Consider the following 15,082-nt stretch of genomic DNA (forward strand, 5'->3'; position numbering starts at 1 on the left):
CTGGAAGTGGATTTACAGGGTATTGCTTAGTAATTAATTGTAAAAGTAGTGTATTTAAATAAAAAGAAATCGGTAGAACAGTGGATGCTATCTTTCCTCCTCACTGACCCAAAAGTAAAAGAAAATACAGTTGTTATAGGCTGAGTTTTGATGAGCCATATTTCCTTACTTACTTAAAAATGGATATTAAAGCTCTCTGCTGTTTTCTGTATTTTCAGATTTTCTTTCTATACTTCTGAATTGTTGAAGTTCTGGAAATTCTGTGACTGTATTTACATTTTCTGTGCAATGTATCATTTTAGCTAGTTTATTTGCCTAAGTAGGGATGCAAAAATGGAGTGGTGATAGTGCTGTTTATCAGCTTTGTGGGCAATTTTGGCTGATAGCTTATATACTGTAAAACACTTGTGAATTCTCTCTTCAAATACAGTATATAGATTCTCTGCTTCCATTTCCCACTAAGTAGCAATCTAAAACTAAAAGACAGAACTAAAATCTTCCACAATGTCAGTTGCTTCCTATGCTACAACCATTGACTTTGCTGGGAGTCTCTACAGAGTGCTGATGCAGGCAAGGCAGTTCCATGTAGTTGTGTTTGTATTCTTCCTTTCTCATATAACCTGTTCTTAATCATTTGTTTGTGTCAGTTGCATTATAATTTCACTGGGCTCAGTTGTGGGTCCTCCTAATACTTCTTTCCAGCGTATCATATGCCGGTCAGCTGTGACTGAGCGTGATACCCTCTAGTGGCTTTTCTTAACATCTGTGTGTTTTCATTTATTAAGGAACAAGGCCAGATTCACTTTTTGAAAAGATATGCACAGATCTTGGATCCACATGTCAAAGTATTGGCACCTGGAATTTAGATCAATATATGAACATTTAGAGTTTTGGCCAGCTCTGAAGATACTATGGAAGTAATAGGATTATAATTTTTCTAACATTGTATAAGTACTGTTCTTGAATGGTAGGATTTTGGCATCACTAGATTTGATTTAAGTGTTTGATTTAGAATCCTCTGGTCTTCATATATTCTTCATCCCGTGGGCTGTTTCTGACTATTTAAATACTACAATAGTGTTTTACCCTGTGAAAACCAAAGCCTTTTGTCAGCTTGAAAGGTACATTGAGGATATTAATTGAGGATGGCAGAAGATTAGTTTAGTTGGGATAAGAGTTTTTTCCAGATCTTTGTCTCTTTTCCAGATCTCAGTGCCTGGCTATCCTCATGGTGCAAAGTTTCTCCTTATAACCAGTCGGAAGCTCTCTTCTTTCAAATTATGCCCATTGTCTGTCATTCTCCTGCCACCCACCAGAGAGAAGAACCTGGCTCTGCCCCTTGATAACCTTCTTGTAGTTGCTGGATGCTTTCTACCAACTCCCTCCACAGCCTTCCCTTCCCCAGGCCGAACAAGGCCAGGTCCCTCAGCTTCTCCTCACACGGTGAATGTTCCAGCCCCCTCATGACCTTGGTGACCCCCTGCTGAACTTGCTCCACTTTATCAATGTCTTTCTTGCTTTGGGGGGGCAAACCTGGACACAGTATTCTAGGTACAGTGTGATGAGTGCTGAGCTGAGGGGGACAGTCACTCCCCTCGCTCTGCTAGCTGTGCAGCTCACTCTGTTCATGCAGCCCAGGAGGCTGTTGCCCTTCTTGGCTGCCAGGGCACACTGCTGGCTCACCTGCACCTTACTGCCTGTCTGCCAAGGCCCCCAGTGTCTTTTCTGCAGAGCTGCTCCCCAGCCAGTCAGCTCCCAGCCTGTTTTATTGCAAGGGGCTCTTCCTTCCCAGGTACACAACTCAGCCTCTGTCTTTGCCAAATTTTCTGTGTTGCCTGTCAGCCCATTCCTCCAGCCTGCCTAGGACCCTCTGAATGGGGTCTGCCCTCACTCATATCACCTTCTTCCCCAATTTGTTATCATCTTTCTATCTGTATTCTTTTTTCTTTTTTCCTTTTTTTTAAGGACAGCACAGTTGGTAATCATTGATAACAAAATATATTCCTTTATTTCTGAAGGCTACCACCTTATAATTAAAAGAAAAATCCTGTAAAGTTGTTTATAGTACAGCAACTGTTATAACATTGTCACTGGAACATCCATCTTCCTTTTGAATGCTACCTTCATATTGTCAGTCACAGGATATGCTAGTTAATGTTGCTCTGACTTCAAAACTGTTAGCCAGCCATTGTAAAGAGTTCCATTTTAAATAAGATAGGCTTTAATTGTCTGATAACAATCTACCTACTGAATAAGAGAAGGAGTTTTAAGCTTTGTGCTTTCTTTCTGTCATTTATTGAACAACAGATATTGGAAGCATATTCAGTGTTTGCTATGACTCAAGAAGAGAATATGCAATTTGTGTTGTTCTAATCATAGTTCTAGGATTTTATTTTTACACTGTGTTTTTATTTTATTCTTTAATTTTGCAACTTTACTTACCAGTATGGATGTGCCAGTATTTGAACCCATTATTTGGAAAACATGAATGGGAGATTATGAACATTCAAACCATGATAACTTGAACATAGGTTCATCCTGAAAAAAAAAAAAAACCCAAACCCCCCTCCTTCCATTTATAATCATGTTGCTTCCTATTTTTTCTTTAGGTCATTTCTATCACGTAGAAGGACAAAAGGATTATCTGCTTTGTGGCAATAGCTCAGATGCAGGGTAAGGTACACTGAAAATTACATACTACCTGTCTAAACAAAATGTAAAAAATATCACTCTAAACTTAAAAAGCTAATTTAGCTACCTAACTTCACAGTCAATAATATGTGGTCATGGTTCATAGTAAGTAAACATTTGAATGAGTAAAAATGTTAAATGAGAAAATACTTAGCTGTAAATTTCTTTTGAAAACTCTTACGTAACTAGAAAATTCCGTTTCAGCAGGTAGATACTGCATTATCAATGACTTAAGAACATACTGCTTTATCATGGGTTTCATGCCATTTCTCATCTCTAAAATAAGCATGGGGCACTGGGACTTGTGACCAACATTTGGGAAGACATCTTCAGGATTCTTCTGTCTGTGGACTGCATGCATGGCACTGTCTTGCTCTCTCTTTGTGACAATTCTTTGTAACAAAATCACATAATTCTGTATTCTAATGATATATCAGTCCATTCCTTGGTTTTGGTTGGTTATGTCTTTTAAATCTTCTTTTTTTTTTTTTTTAACATTTCGTGTGTATATGTAAGTAACTATCAGATAATTTTATGTGTGTGTGTGTAAATAAGCATCTAATATACACACACATATATGAAAAGAAATCTTTATAGTGTATTTATATGGAGGTTTTGGAGGCAAGAACCTCTTCTACCTTTCAAGAATGGAGTCATAACTGAAACAGTGTGCCCTCAGTTGATACCAAGATTAGATCACCTACTATCAAAACTGATGTGTACGGTTTCAGGAGATAAAAGTATCACTATGATGGTTATTTGCTGTTGAAGAATTGGTAGAATTTGTTAATTTGACTTGAGTAATTAAAAAACGTGAAGAAACCAAGAAATCTGGTATGCCAACCCTGCTGACAGACAAAATTCAGCATACACTATGTGTACTGACTTTCTCTTTTTTTTTGCATGGAAGTATTCACCTTATGGAATCTGTGTTAAGTAGATATGTTGTTTCCATTGAAGAGGTATCTACAGAGGTATCTAAGAGGTATCTAATATACTACAGAGGTATCTAATACCAAACTGTTGGGAGTAAGTTCTATTTTGTGTATAATGGTGAAAGAAGGGGGGAAGAAAGATTTTCATTTACTTGTTTGCTCTTTTCTGGCTTCTTTTAAAGAACACTCTTTTCATTTCCTCACTAATTTTTAAAATGTTGTAAGCCACGAATAGCAGCCCCCTTCACAGATTAGATCTAATGAACCTTCCTTAGAAGCTCAAGGTACAATAATTTAAAAACAATTTTAGTGTTATGTGATTTTTTTATATGCATTGCTTTACTTTTTTTTTCTTTTTCATTTTTTTCCTCCTAGTAAATGTCCAGAAGAGTTTATCTGTGTGAAAGCTGGTAGAAACCCCAACTATGGATATACTAGCTTTGACACATTCAGCTGGGCTTTCTTGTCACTCTTTCGACTGATGACACAGGACTACTGGGAAAATCTTTATCAGCTGGTGAGTGTATGGTAAAAATTGTGGTTAGTGTCTTAGTGGCCCCAAATCAAACATGGAAAAGCCATTCATATTTATATTACATACCATTGCTATTGTTAGCAATTGAAAATGAACAGTATTTATGAAAGGAAGCAAATTCAGTTGTAGAATTAGACAGACATGGGCACTTGCTGCAGAATCTCACATGATTTCTGAAGAGGCACATGAGGGTTTTTTGATCCTTTATTTAATTTTTACAGTGTATGTTTCGTTTTGTGCCTCATGATAAGATCTTATTTTCAAAAACTTTAATATCGAGTTTAAATTGTAAAAACACTCTGTGACAGCAAAATCTGTATCTTAATTTCTGTACTTTGAATCCTGTTTTTGATAACTAAGAATGCATGTCTTGATATAAATTACTTTTCTTACCATAGCTTTTCATTATATGGTGTGTGAAAATCTGTTAATTATAATAAATATTATCTTTTAATTATTTAATCAATTGTGCCGTCTTTAATTCTTTTGGTTATTTCAAGGGGAAGGCATGCTAGCACATGGTAAGCACACTAAGCATCCGACCTGTGATGTGTGATTTACATTAATTACTCTGATCCTACATCCTTTTCAAGATTATTAGGCATTAAAAGAGGTTTTTCTCAAAGCAGCATGATCCTTAAACATGTTTTTCACATATATGAATGCTCCCTTTATTTTGATTGCCTTTGTAATTCAGAAAGCTTGTATGATCTTATTACAGAAGGAAGAACAACTCAATAATAGTTTTGCACTTTTCAAATTCAGTAAATGCTTACGAACTGCAGAACTGATGCATGTCTTCATCAAATGGATCATTTGTCTTCTTCTCCTATAGACTCTACGAGCTGTTGGCAAAACATACATGATATTTTTTGTTCTGGTCATTTTTCTGGGTTCCTTCTATTTGATTAACTTGATTTTGGCTGTGGTTGCCATGGCCTACGAAGAACAAAATCAAGCAACTTTGGTTGAAGCTGAACAGAGGGAGGCAGACTTGCAGAAGATGCTTGAACAGCTGAGGAAGCAGCAAGAAGCAGCTCAGGTATTTTCTAACAAGAGTTTGAGCTTTAATATATTGCTTTGCATACTATTAATTCAAAACAAAACCAATAATTAAATTAACATATTAAAAAAAAGTCATTCTTTTACATACCTCACAAGTACTTTAGACTGCTTTCTCTATGGCTTTTTATTGCTTTTTAAATGTATAATGACTAAACCGTTAATGAATTTCTGAATTGAGAACAAAAAGTACTCCACAAATCAGAATAATAGTTTTTAAATAAATACTTCTTATCTAGGGGTAGTATCTAGTAACCTGTCATGATGATTTTCCAAATTCTCAGCTTAGAAATAACTTGTGAAATATTCCTACTTGTGAAATACTTGTCAAACCTTGATTAGAGTTTAAAATATTTTTATCCATAAATTTCTGACTAATTTTTGCTACTTGTGTTATCACCAGTGAATCAAAGACTGGAAGTAGTACCCCAGAGTTTTTTCCTAAGAGCAGCTTAAGGAAGCTGTTACTTACAGTTAAAATTAGTTTACTAAATTAATACAAACTGAAGTATGACTCTGTTTAGCTCTTTTGTTTGCAGTTGCATTCACTCTAATTAATATTAAATTTAGTAATTTTCAAGTATTTTCTGATGAACTTTGTGGCACAATGCTGTACACAATGCAGGCAGACTCCATGATATAGATGCAAAGTACAGCTCCGTTTGAACGGCAGCTTTCATAACTGCCCTTTTATTTTAACTCGTATTAGAGAATTCAATTTGAAGTTTTGCACAAATCCATCTAGGCTTTTGTCACATCTAGAAGTAATTTGATAGAAATCTTAGGAACAAGGACTATAGCTTTCTTTAAAAAATGGTGTGATTTGTAAAGCATCACGTTAAATAATTGTTGTGGCAGGCAATAGCAGCAGCTGCAGCAGAGATGACTGAGTACAGCGGTGAAAGTGGGATTGGTGGACCCTCAGATAGTTCTTCAGAAGCATCTAAGCTTAGCTCAAAAAGTGCCAAAGAAAGGAGAAATAGAAGGAAGAAAAGGCGGCAGAGGGAGCTCTCTGGAGAAGAGGATGACACAAAGGATGAAAAGCTTCCAAAATCTGAATCAGATGGCAGTATCAGAAGGAAAGGTTTCCGTTTTTCTTTCGATGGGAACAGACTTGCTTATGGGAAGCCGTTCACATCACCCCACCAGGTACTGTGAATGGTGCAGTTGTCATTTTTGGGGTTTGTGAGATAACTGTAATATCCAACAAACTTCACTGCAACTTTGCAAAGTAATACAACCAAGGGAAAAAAAAAGTTGCATTATTGCAAATATTGACTTACTGTTGGAATTATTTTCTAGAGTGTACCTAAACAAGTGTTTTGATCTCTCCCATTTTATTGTTTAGCATCTGGTGGGTCTTAACATGCACAGCAGCATTGCATTTTCCTAGTTAATTTGAAATAGAAATCCCTTTTTAATTCATGAAAGGAAAATTTAAGTGTAATGTATCAATGTGGAAGACTAAGGGTATTGATATCTTTTAACATAATGCATGATCTACGTAGTTGATTAGAATTTACAGAAGTCTTGATTTTTCTCTTTAATACAGAGATGGAAACTACTTATGGCCTTATGGAAACTACTATCTCCAATAATTGTTTTAGGTATACTGTAAATTTACCCATTCACATGACTCTCATCTCTAGTGCACGTGTCTGAAATCTACCTAAGTCACTGTATTAAAAATAACACTGACGGATTCCTGGGGAATAGAAATTATTATTTTTTTAATACATAGACATGCATTTTGTATATTTAAAATCTTCAGCCAGTCATTTTGTTTATGTTTCCTTTGCAGTCTTTACTGAGTGTTCGTGGCTCCCTGTTTTCTCCCAGACGTAGTAGCAGAACAAGTCTTTTCAGTTTTAGAGAATACAGAAGAGAGATAGGATCTGAAAATGACTTTGCTGATGATGAGCACAGCACGTTTGAGGATAATGGGAGCAGAAGAGGTTCTCTCTTTTTGCCGCACAGACATGGCGAACGGCGCAGTAGTAACATTAGTCAGGCTAGTAGATCATCAAGAAGGCTGACACTGTTTCCAGTGAATGGGAAGATGCACAGCACTGTGGATTGCAATGGGGTGGTTTCCTTAGTGGATGGACCACCAGGTCTATTGTCGCCTACTGGACAGCTTCTGCCAGAGGTGATAGTAGATAAACCGACAACTGATGATAATGTAAGAAAGTTTTAAATTACTTCAGGTTTCATGACCTTTCTTTATTGCAGCAGGCAATGTTTTAATGGATTTTGAAATGGCTTTGAAAATGGTTGGGAAGTTGTGAATGCTTTTGCATATCTTACTGGAATGAAATGGGTTTATGGTGAATCACTCAAAAGTGAGAGGCTGAAGCATGGAAATGAATGAGAACAAAAGTAGCACATTTTTATATACTTGCAGAGCAAGGTTATGCATGCACCTGCGTAGTGAATCAAATTAGTAATGTTCCATTGCTAAATCTGTTTTAGAACCCAAAATAGGGTGCTCATCCTTCTAAACATTCTGCGTATTATTATGTTATTTTTATTTTTTTCTTTCTTTATGGTTTTAGCCTCCTTTTAAATGTATTTCCTAATTCTCTATCAGTAATTTGCTGGTTCTACTTTTTCCCCTGTCCATATATTTGGTATTGTGCAAATGTAGCATAGCCTTTAAGATTATGTTGATATTTTAGAAGCTCTGAAAGCTTTTTTTCTCCTGGGTCTCAGAGATGATCTGAGTTTCTCACTGCCTAGGATCAGGGTACAATTAAAAAAAAAAAAAAGTACATGCAAATTCATCCATCTGTCCCTCTGGTCAGGTTTCCCGTTTCCCTTGGTCTGCTTTAGGAATAGAGCAGAGGGATCTGTTGCGTGTTTTTCCCTAGAAACTTTCTTTTATTGAAACAAAAATTTTTACACAGGTCACAGCATCTGAAAGTACATCAGCCAGATTTCTTATAGTTATCAGCTACATTCCTTACAGTTATAATCTTCTTGCAGTTTATTATACTTTCATTTTCATGCATTTATTTAATTTATGGAAAAAAAATCTACCCATGTTCATACATTCAAAACTTCTTTATAACTGAGGTCTGTTCAATGATAAAACTATAACAAAGCTTTCAATTTCTTTAATAAAATATTTTTTAAAAATTATTCTTTTTTTTTGTCAATTAAGTCAGACTTCTTTTCTTTCTTCAGTTGAAATTCATAAAATAAATCAGAGGTGATAGCTATTCAGTGTAAAAGGTATCCTTTAAATTAGTTTTGAATGGGTATAGAGATCAAGACTGATCTATAAAAATTACTTTTAGAGAATAATTGTTATTGCAGAAAACGTCCTAGCATAAATCACTTCTTATAAGTATCTTGTGATTGAACTAGTTTAGAAGTGAAATATTGGTAGAGAAAGTATGGAACTGGGAACTGGGAATTTTTCCGATTCCATTGCTGCAACAGTCTTGGTTTGTTTCCTTGGCTATGGCCTCCTCCAGAGTTTCTTTGTGTCTAATGTGGCGTTATTAGTAGTGAACTATAATGCAATGGTAATCTGAGACCTAAATATAAAAATCTTTTTTTAGTAATTTATAAGTATTAACAGTATTCAGAAGCATAACATGCAAATAGCCATTTAAAAAAATACTAGGCTTATGTTATATGTATAATGGGAAAAAAAATGTGATATAACAGCACTTAAATACAAAGCTTTGTATATTATGTATTCATTGAAACTGAAGAGTCTTTCTGATACCTGTTTTGCAATATTTCTAAAGTTGAATTTAATTTATGCCCCTCTTTTTTTCTTTTTTTTTTTTTATAGACCACTACTACAGAAATAGAAATAAAAAAGAGGCGTACAAGTTCATATCAAATACCAGTGGAGTTGTTGGAGGATCCCAATTTAAGGCAAAGAGCTATGAGTATAGCTGGTATTATCACAAGTACAATGGAAGGTGTGTTTTAACTGCAGATGCATGAACTTTCTTGACATAGTCTTAGACTTGCTTGAAGGTATTATATCACAGTGCAAATACAGCAGACAAAAAATAAGTAGCCATTGCAAATACATAAAGTGAGTAATAAAACAAAAGTGCATGTACATAGTGAAAAAAGAAATGAAGGAATCTCATAAGCAGGCTAAACTAAGAAACACATTCTAATTAAAATAGATAACGTGTATATGTTTTATACTAGTTATTCATGTTTAGCAATAGAGTTATTGGAAGAAATGCCTTGTGATAAATTTTCCACTAACTATACTGTAAAAATGTTACAGAAAATTAAAGGCCAGGCCTCAGTTAATAAGGAGAAGGAAATTTGTAGTAGGATTCTTTGGAACAGTGAAATTATTACTAGTGAGATTCTTGAAAAAGCTTGAATAGTTTTCAAAAACTTATTCATGGTGAAATTAATCTTACTTTTCCTGAAAATAAATAATTATACATTTGAGAGGACTGTGAAGTTGGAAGTTTTACTGAGAAAACTATCCCTAAATGTAAGCATAAATATATATATATATTTTTTTTTTTTTTTAAACAAGGTCATATGATATTAAAAATAGACAACTTTTTCAATTATTAGCTCAAAACTCAAAATTATTAGCTCAAAAACTTGAGGTTTTTCTTCTAAAACCTTTTCAGTCAGCAACAATAAGTTAAGTTCCTGGAAATCTGAGGAGGTTCCTCCAAACGTCCTTAATGGTTCCAGGGATAAAGATTAAAAACTGAAAAAGCAGATAAACACAAATTTATCTTCACTTTCTCCAGTACTTGTTCACCATACATTTCTTTTTTTTCCCCAGAACTTGAAGAATCCAGGCAAAAATGTCCACCTTGCTGGTATAAGTTTGCCCGCACTTTCTTAATTTGGAATTGTTGGGAGCCCTGGTTAAAAGTAAAGAATATAGTTGAATTTATTGTAATGGATCCACTTGTTGATCTGGCTATCACTGTTTGCATAATTTTAAACACAGTGTTTATGGCCATGGAACATCATCCAATGACTGATGATTTCAGTAATGTACTTAAAATAGGAAATCAGGTAAGTCCATCAAACTATATAATTTGATATAGTTGGAACCTAGTTTCTCTTTGAAATAGAATTACTTTTATTAGTTTTATTATCATCCCATAAATAAATGTTAAATGTTTAATTGTACTAAAAATAGTCTAAAAATACCATTTGAGATATGTTGTATTTAAAAGTTTCATTTCTATATTAAAATTTCTGCAAATAGAGTTTTCAACAACCAGAGTTTGAATGACATGAAACCAAAAGAAATCTGACTTGGTTTTATTTGGTATTACAAAAAAAGTAGGAGCCAAATTAGATCCTTTCTGCTGTAAGTATCATTGATAACACAAGAAGAGCTGGATGTTATTTTGGATTCTTGTTTTGCACTGTTATTTTTGGTGTTATTTTTGTATTTTCATGAATAATGTTGCTTTGATTGGTCGATAACAATTTGGAAGGCAAAGAGTGTGTGACTTATTCCAAGAGTGTCTATTGATAAAAGTTGGGGTTTGTTCCCTAGTGGACACAATCTGTAGGTCGGGTTTGGGGTGGTTGGTTGGTTTGTTTTAACATTATCTGTATTACTGCAATTATATCCGCTATACTTCTTAACCCATGCTTATTGTAAGTGGTAATTCTGGTGATTATGATGTAGCAAAATGATAAAAGAATTTGGTAGTACATATTGGGAATGTATTCAGGTTTAAGTCCAGAGTTGTTAATGTGTCAACATTTAAATTGTATGCTGATATTTTTAGCCAATACAGACATAGTTCAATATTTTCACCTTAACCTGGAGTCAGAGATCACTGTCTGTGGAAGATAATCATGCCATGTTGCTGTTTAAAATAGATTCAGGATGTATTTGAGGAGAAAGACAGGGAAGGCGGATAGGTGAGGATCAATAGCTGTTGCAGAGGGTTGTCTTGTGATCCTCCCTGCGTGTTTTACCCAGGAAACACAACCGTTTTTTATTTTCCTATGTAATGAAGTAACTTAATATTAATCTAATTTTGAGCTGTGTGAGTATAAGTTCCTTCGTGCTGATAAGAATTTGCTGATAAGAATTTTACTCCCAGTCAGCTAAAATGCCACTATAATACAGGTGTAGTTTCAGCAGTTGATTTGCTTTTTGAACTGTGTAGCACTGTCTTTTAAAGACTGTCAAATGCTCCTGATTTTTTTAAAGTTTGTTCATCTTTCTAGTAAAAGAATAATTCCTGTAGTTCTGTAGATACTGGTGGTCATCCATCTACAGTAAATACAATAAATTTACTCCCTTTTCAGAGGCATTGTTTGCCTTCTGCTTCAGAAGGCATCAGAGGCATTCAGAGGCAGACATGAGTTTTACTTCAAACATTAACCTTGGCACAATTGGCCTTTTTTTTTTGGCAGCTAGAAAGAGACGATGTGCTTACTGTATCTGTGAGTTCTCATGAAGACTTCATTTAATAGCACATAACTCTCCAATTTATGACCAATTCATATTTTACCACACACCTTTGTTAAAGCAGCTTCTATTGTGGCAAGAGCAACTGTTACTATCTTGCTGAGGAAAGTTCCTTTAATTAGGTGGATGGCAGATATGAGGAGCAAACAGGAGGCCTGTTATTGTTTATTCTTCACTAGTCACTAAATGTATCTCAGGTTTAACTAAAGTTAACAGAGTTATGCTACAGCTCATTTTGATGTTGCCACTTACCTTTTCTGTGATGTTCAGCTTGTGATAATTTTCCTTACTGATGTCCTGCTGTAAGAGGGTTGTTACTTCTTACTTAAGTTGTTCTTTATCTGCTGGTTCAACTTATTTATACTCATCTATAAAGTAACAATAAACATTCTTCCTTCAGGTTTTTACTGGAATTTTTGCAGCAGAAATGGTTCTCAAGATAATCGCCATGCATCCTTTTTATTATTTCCAAGTTGGCTGGAATATTTTTGATAGTTTTATAGTTACCCTTAGTGTGGTGGAGCTTTTTCTGTCAAATTTGGATGGATTATCCGTTCTGCGATCATTCAGATTGGTAAATAAATTAGTGATAATAATATATCTGCATTAATTAATAATTGAGTATATTTGTATTTTAACTGTACACATGTAAATAAGACACTTTTTAGTAATATTATGTATATTTTTTGCTAAGTGTCACAGGATATCTCTGCAAGAATGTTTTGCAAAATTATTTATGTTATCACTGAATAGTGTGTGATATTTTATGGTTCAGAAGCAACTAAGTATTTTTTCAAGAGAAAGAGCTGTAGTTTTATTGTAATTGTTTTAACACAGATGGGTAAAGCACAGTGAAGTGTATAATTTATTTAGTGCATATTGAGAGATACAAATAAATAAAACATTTGTAGTCTTCTGTCTATTTCCATATGTAGAAATAGCAAAAAGACTAGAAGTGTTCTTTTAAAATGTAAGAATTATAAAATTAAATTTTTTTTTCAATTTAAAAAAGATCAATTTTTCTTCTTCCCCTTGGCAAAGTGGAATGCTTTATTTTATTAGAAAAATATTTTTATTTTAAAAATGAGGAATGAACTATGAGACATTCTTTCCCTGTGGTCTCTTTCCATTGTGCATTTCCATTTTGCTTTTACCTGAAAACAAAAAATATTTAATACCTTTTTTATTTTGGGTGGGTTATGGGTAAGAAATAGTATGAATTATACTTTTTCCCCCTTATAAGTTGAAATGTTTGACTTATGGCTTGTGTTTAGCTTTTATTTCCAGACTGTGGGTCTGTCTGATCCGTTTTAAATTTGTTGCAGGCAGTATTCTTTTAGAAGACCCCATTCATCGAGGATTTCAGAATCCTTTATTTTCCTTCAGTAGAATCCTGTTGAGCTTTATTGTTTTTTTTTAATTTGTTTCTGCACATAATAGTTGAGATGTGTGCCATGTTCAGAATTCACTATGTGAACAAATTCAACCAGTGTGCTCTTTCTTTCATGTAGAAAAGAATACAGATATGCTACACAAAAAAAAGAGCAAAGTCTAAAATTCATTAAGCTTTAAAAGTGTGGCTTTTAGGAAACTCCTGTTTCTGTGTAAGTTAGGTTGTTGGAATCATGTTGAAGTTTCTTCTTTTTGTTATTGCTGAGAGTCACTAGTTCATAATCTAGTTTATTTCTAGTTTATTTCTATAGCGTTTAGTTTATTTCTGTAGCGTTTTTGTAACTACTGCAGATAATGTCTCTGTATTTTTGTTTTTCAGTTGCGAGTTTTCAAATTGGCAAAATCTTGGCCAACTCTAAATATGCTGATAAAAATTATTGGCAACTCAGTGGGGGCTCTGGGGAATTTGACCCTGGTGCTGGCCATCATTGTGTTCATTTTTGCTGTGGTTGGGATGCAGCTGTTTGGGAAAAGCTACAAGGAATGTGTCTGCAAGATCTCTAAGAACTGTGTACTTCCACGCTGGCACATGCATGATTTTTTCCACTCCTTCCTGATTGTATTCCGAGTGCTGTGTGGCGAATGGATAGAAACGATGTGGGACTGCATGGAAGTTGCAGGCCAACCCATGTGCCTCACTGTCTTCATGATGGTCATGGTGATTGGAAACCTAGTGGTATGTAGACAAAATAATTTGAGAATTCATTTAGAGAAAGAATGGTAACAGAACCAGTAATGAAGTTTTAAAGCATTATTAAATGTGTTATTTAAATATGTTTTTTATGATTTTGAATTTGTTACGAGTATGGGTTCTGAAATAGAGTTTTCTGTTTGTTAGGCTTCTGATCCTATATAGAATTCTCATCTTGGAGGATGGGCCCCCTCAGGGGTCTGGAGTGCAATTCAGAGGATATGGGTGAGAGAGAGAAGCATCATGTGTTCAGGTTTCTGTGGACTACTCCTGGTTACCTAGAGAGAGAGAGACGAGCAAAGGCACCCCAAGTGTTATGTTCCCAGGATGGGAGTTTCCTGTTTGCAAAAGAAGTCCTAGCAGGGCCTTTCTCCTTAACTGATTGAGGCATCAATTCCTATCACACATAGCCAAGTTTGTTTGTTTGTTTGTTTGGGTTTTTTTTAACTTTTTCTGCTCTCTCCTGTCTAAAAGACTGCTTTAACATTCTTAGACTCTGAAATTTAAGTCATTTTGAGCCCTGCTTGCTGCACAGCCAACGTTTTACACAAACAGAGTAAGGAAACTTGAATTGGAAGGCAGCAGTTCTGCAGGAAAAACAGATTCAAATACTTCATGTTTTCTTTCACCTCTTCACCTTTTTGCTTCCTATTTCTTAAGTCCTTTTATAGACACTTTTAAAGCAGTCTGTATTATATCTTCTTTTTCTCTTTCAGAGGAGAGCATCGGATCTGTACCAGTTTGTACATTACTGTGTATAAATTTGTCTTTTAAAATATGTTTTATATTTATTAACTCACCAGTATTTGAGGCCTTCATTTCTTTGCCTTTTGCTCTGCTTTTCTCATTGCCTACTGAGTCTTCCTCTATTATTCTACATCTTTTCTTTAGGCAACTGTCAGTAGCAAAAGAGATTTTAAAGTAGCCATCCTGGAGGCATTCTTTAGGAATAAAATACCTAACAACATGAATGAGCTAATTATCTTTAAACTAGTCTACTAGTTACTATTACTACTAGTAACAGAGCCACTTGCTCCAGGGTTTTCTACAAATCTATTGTCTTATAATGAACTTGTATGTCTTATAATGAACTTAATGTCTTATAACTGTGAAATTGGTTGACCAAACAAAATATCCTCCTTAAATAGTTTTCTACACCAGAAGATAGAACTTTGTGGAATGAAGTATCCATCTCTGAATTTTTCCACAGTATTTGCTGTATTCTCATTTTATACCATAGCTCTAGTAGAATTTCTTACATGAGTAGA

The 15,082-nt window shown here is 34.7% G+C and overlaps 1 protein-coding gene across 1 annotated transcript in view; it reads left to right on the plus strand.

Annotated features, from left to right (window-relative positions):
* Positions 1 to 15,082, plus strand: part of LOC142414276 (sodium channel protein type 2 subunit alpha-like) — an 82,686-nt gene that overhangs the window by 38,307 nt on the left and 29,297 nt on the right. The window contains exons 8-16 of the mRNA XM_075511288.1: positions 2,610 to 2,673; positions 4,002 to 4,143; positions 4,997 to 5,203; positions 6,082 to 6,372; positions 7,025 to 7,405; positions 9,029 to 9,161; positions 10,010 to 10,248; positions 12,072 to 12,245; positions 13,443 to 13,799. Of these exons, the coding sequence (XP_075367403.1) occupies positions 2,610 to 2,673; positions 4,002 to 4,143; positions 4,997 to 5,203; positions 6,082 to 6,372; positions 7,025 to 7,405; positions 9,029 to 9,161; positions 10,010 to 10,248; positions 12,072 to 12,245; positions 13,443 to 13,799 (1,988 nt within the window). The remainder of the gene's footprint in view (positions 1 to 2,609; positions 2,674 to 4,001; positions 4,144 to 4,996; positions 5,204 to 6,081; positions 6,373 to 7,024; positions 7,406 to 9,028; positions 9,162 to 10,009; positions 10,249 to 12,071; positions 12,246 to 13,442; positions 13,800 to 15,082) is intronic.

Source organism: Mycteria americana, chromosome 9 (genome assembly GCF_035582795.1).
Source record: "Mycteria americana isolate JAX WOST 10 ecotype Jacksonville Zoo and Gardens chromosome 9, USCA_MyAme_1.0, whole genome shotgun sequence".
Classification (NCBI taxonomy): domain Eukaryota; kingdom Metazoa; phylum Chordata; class Aves; order Ciconiiformes; family Ciconiidae; genus Mycteria; species Mycteria americana.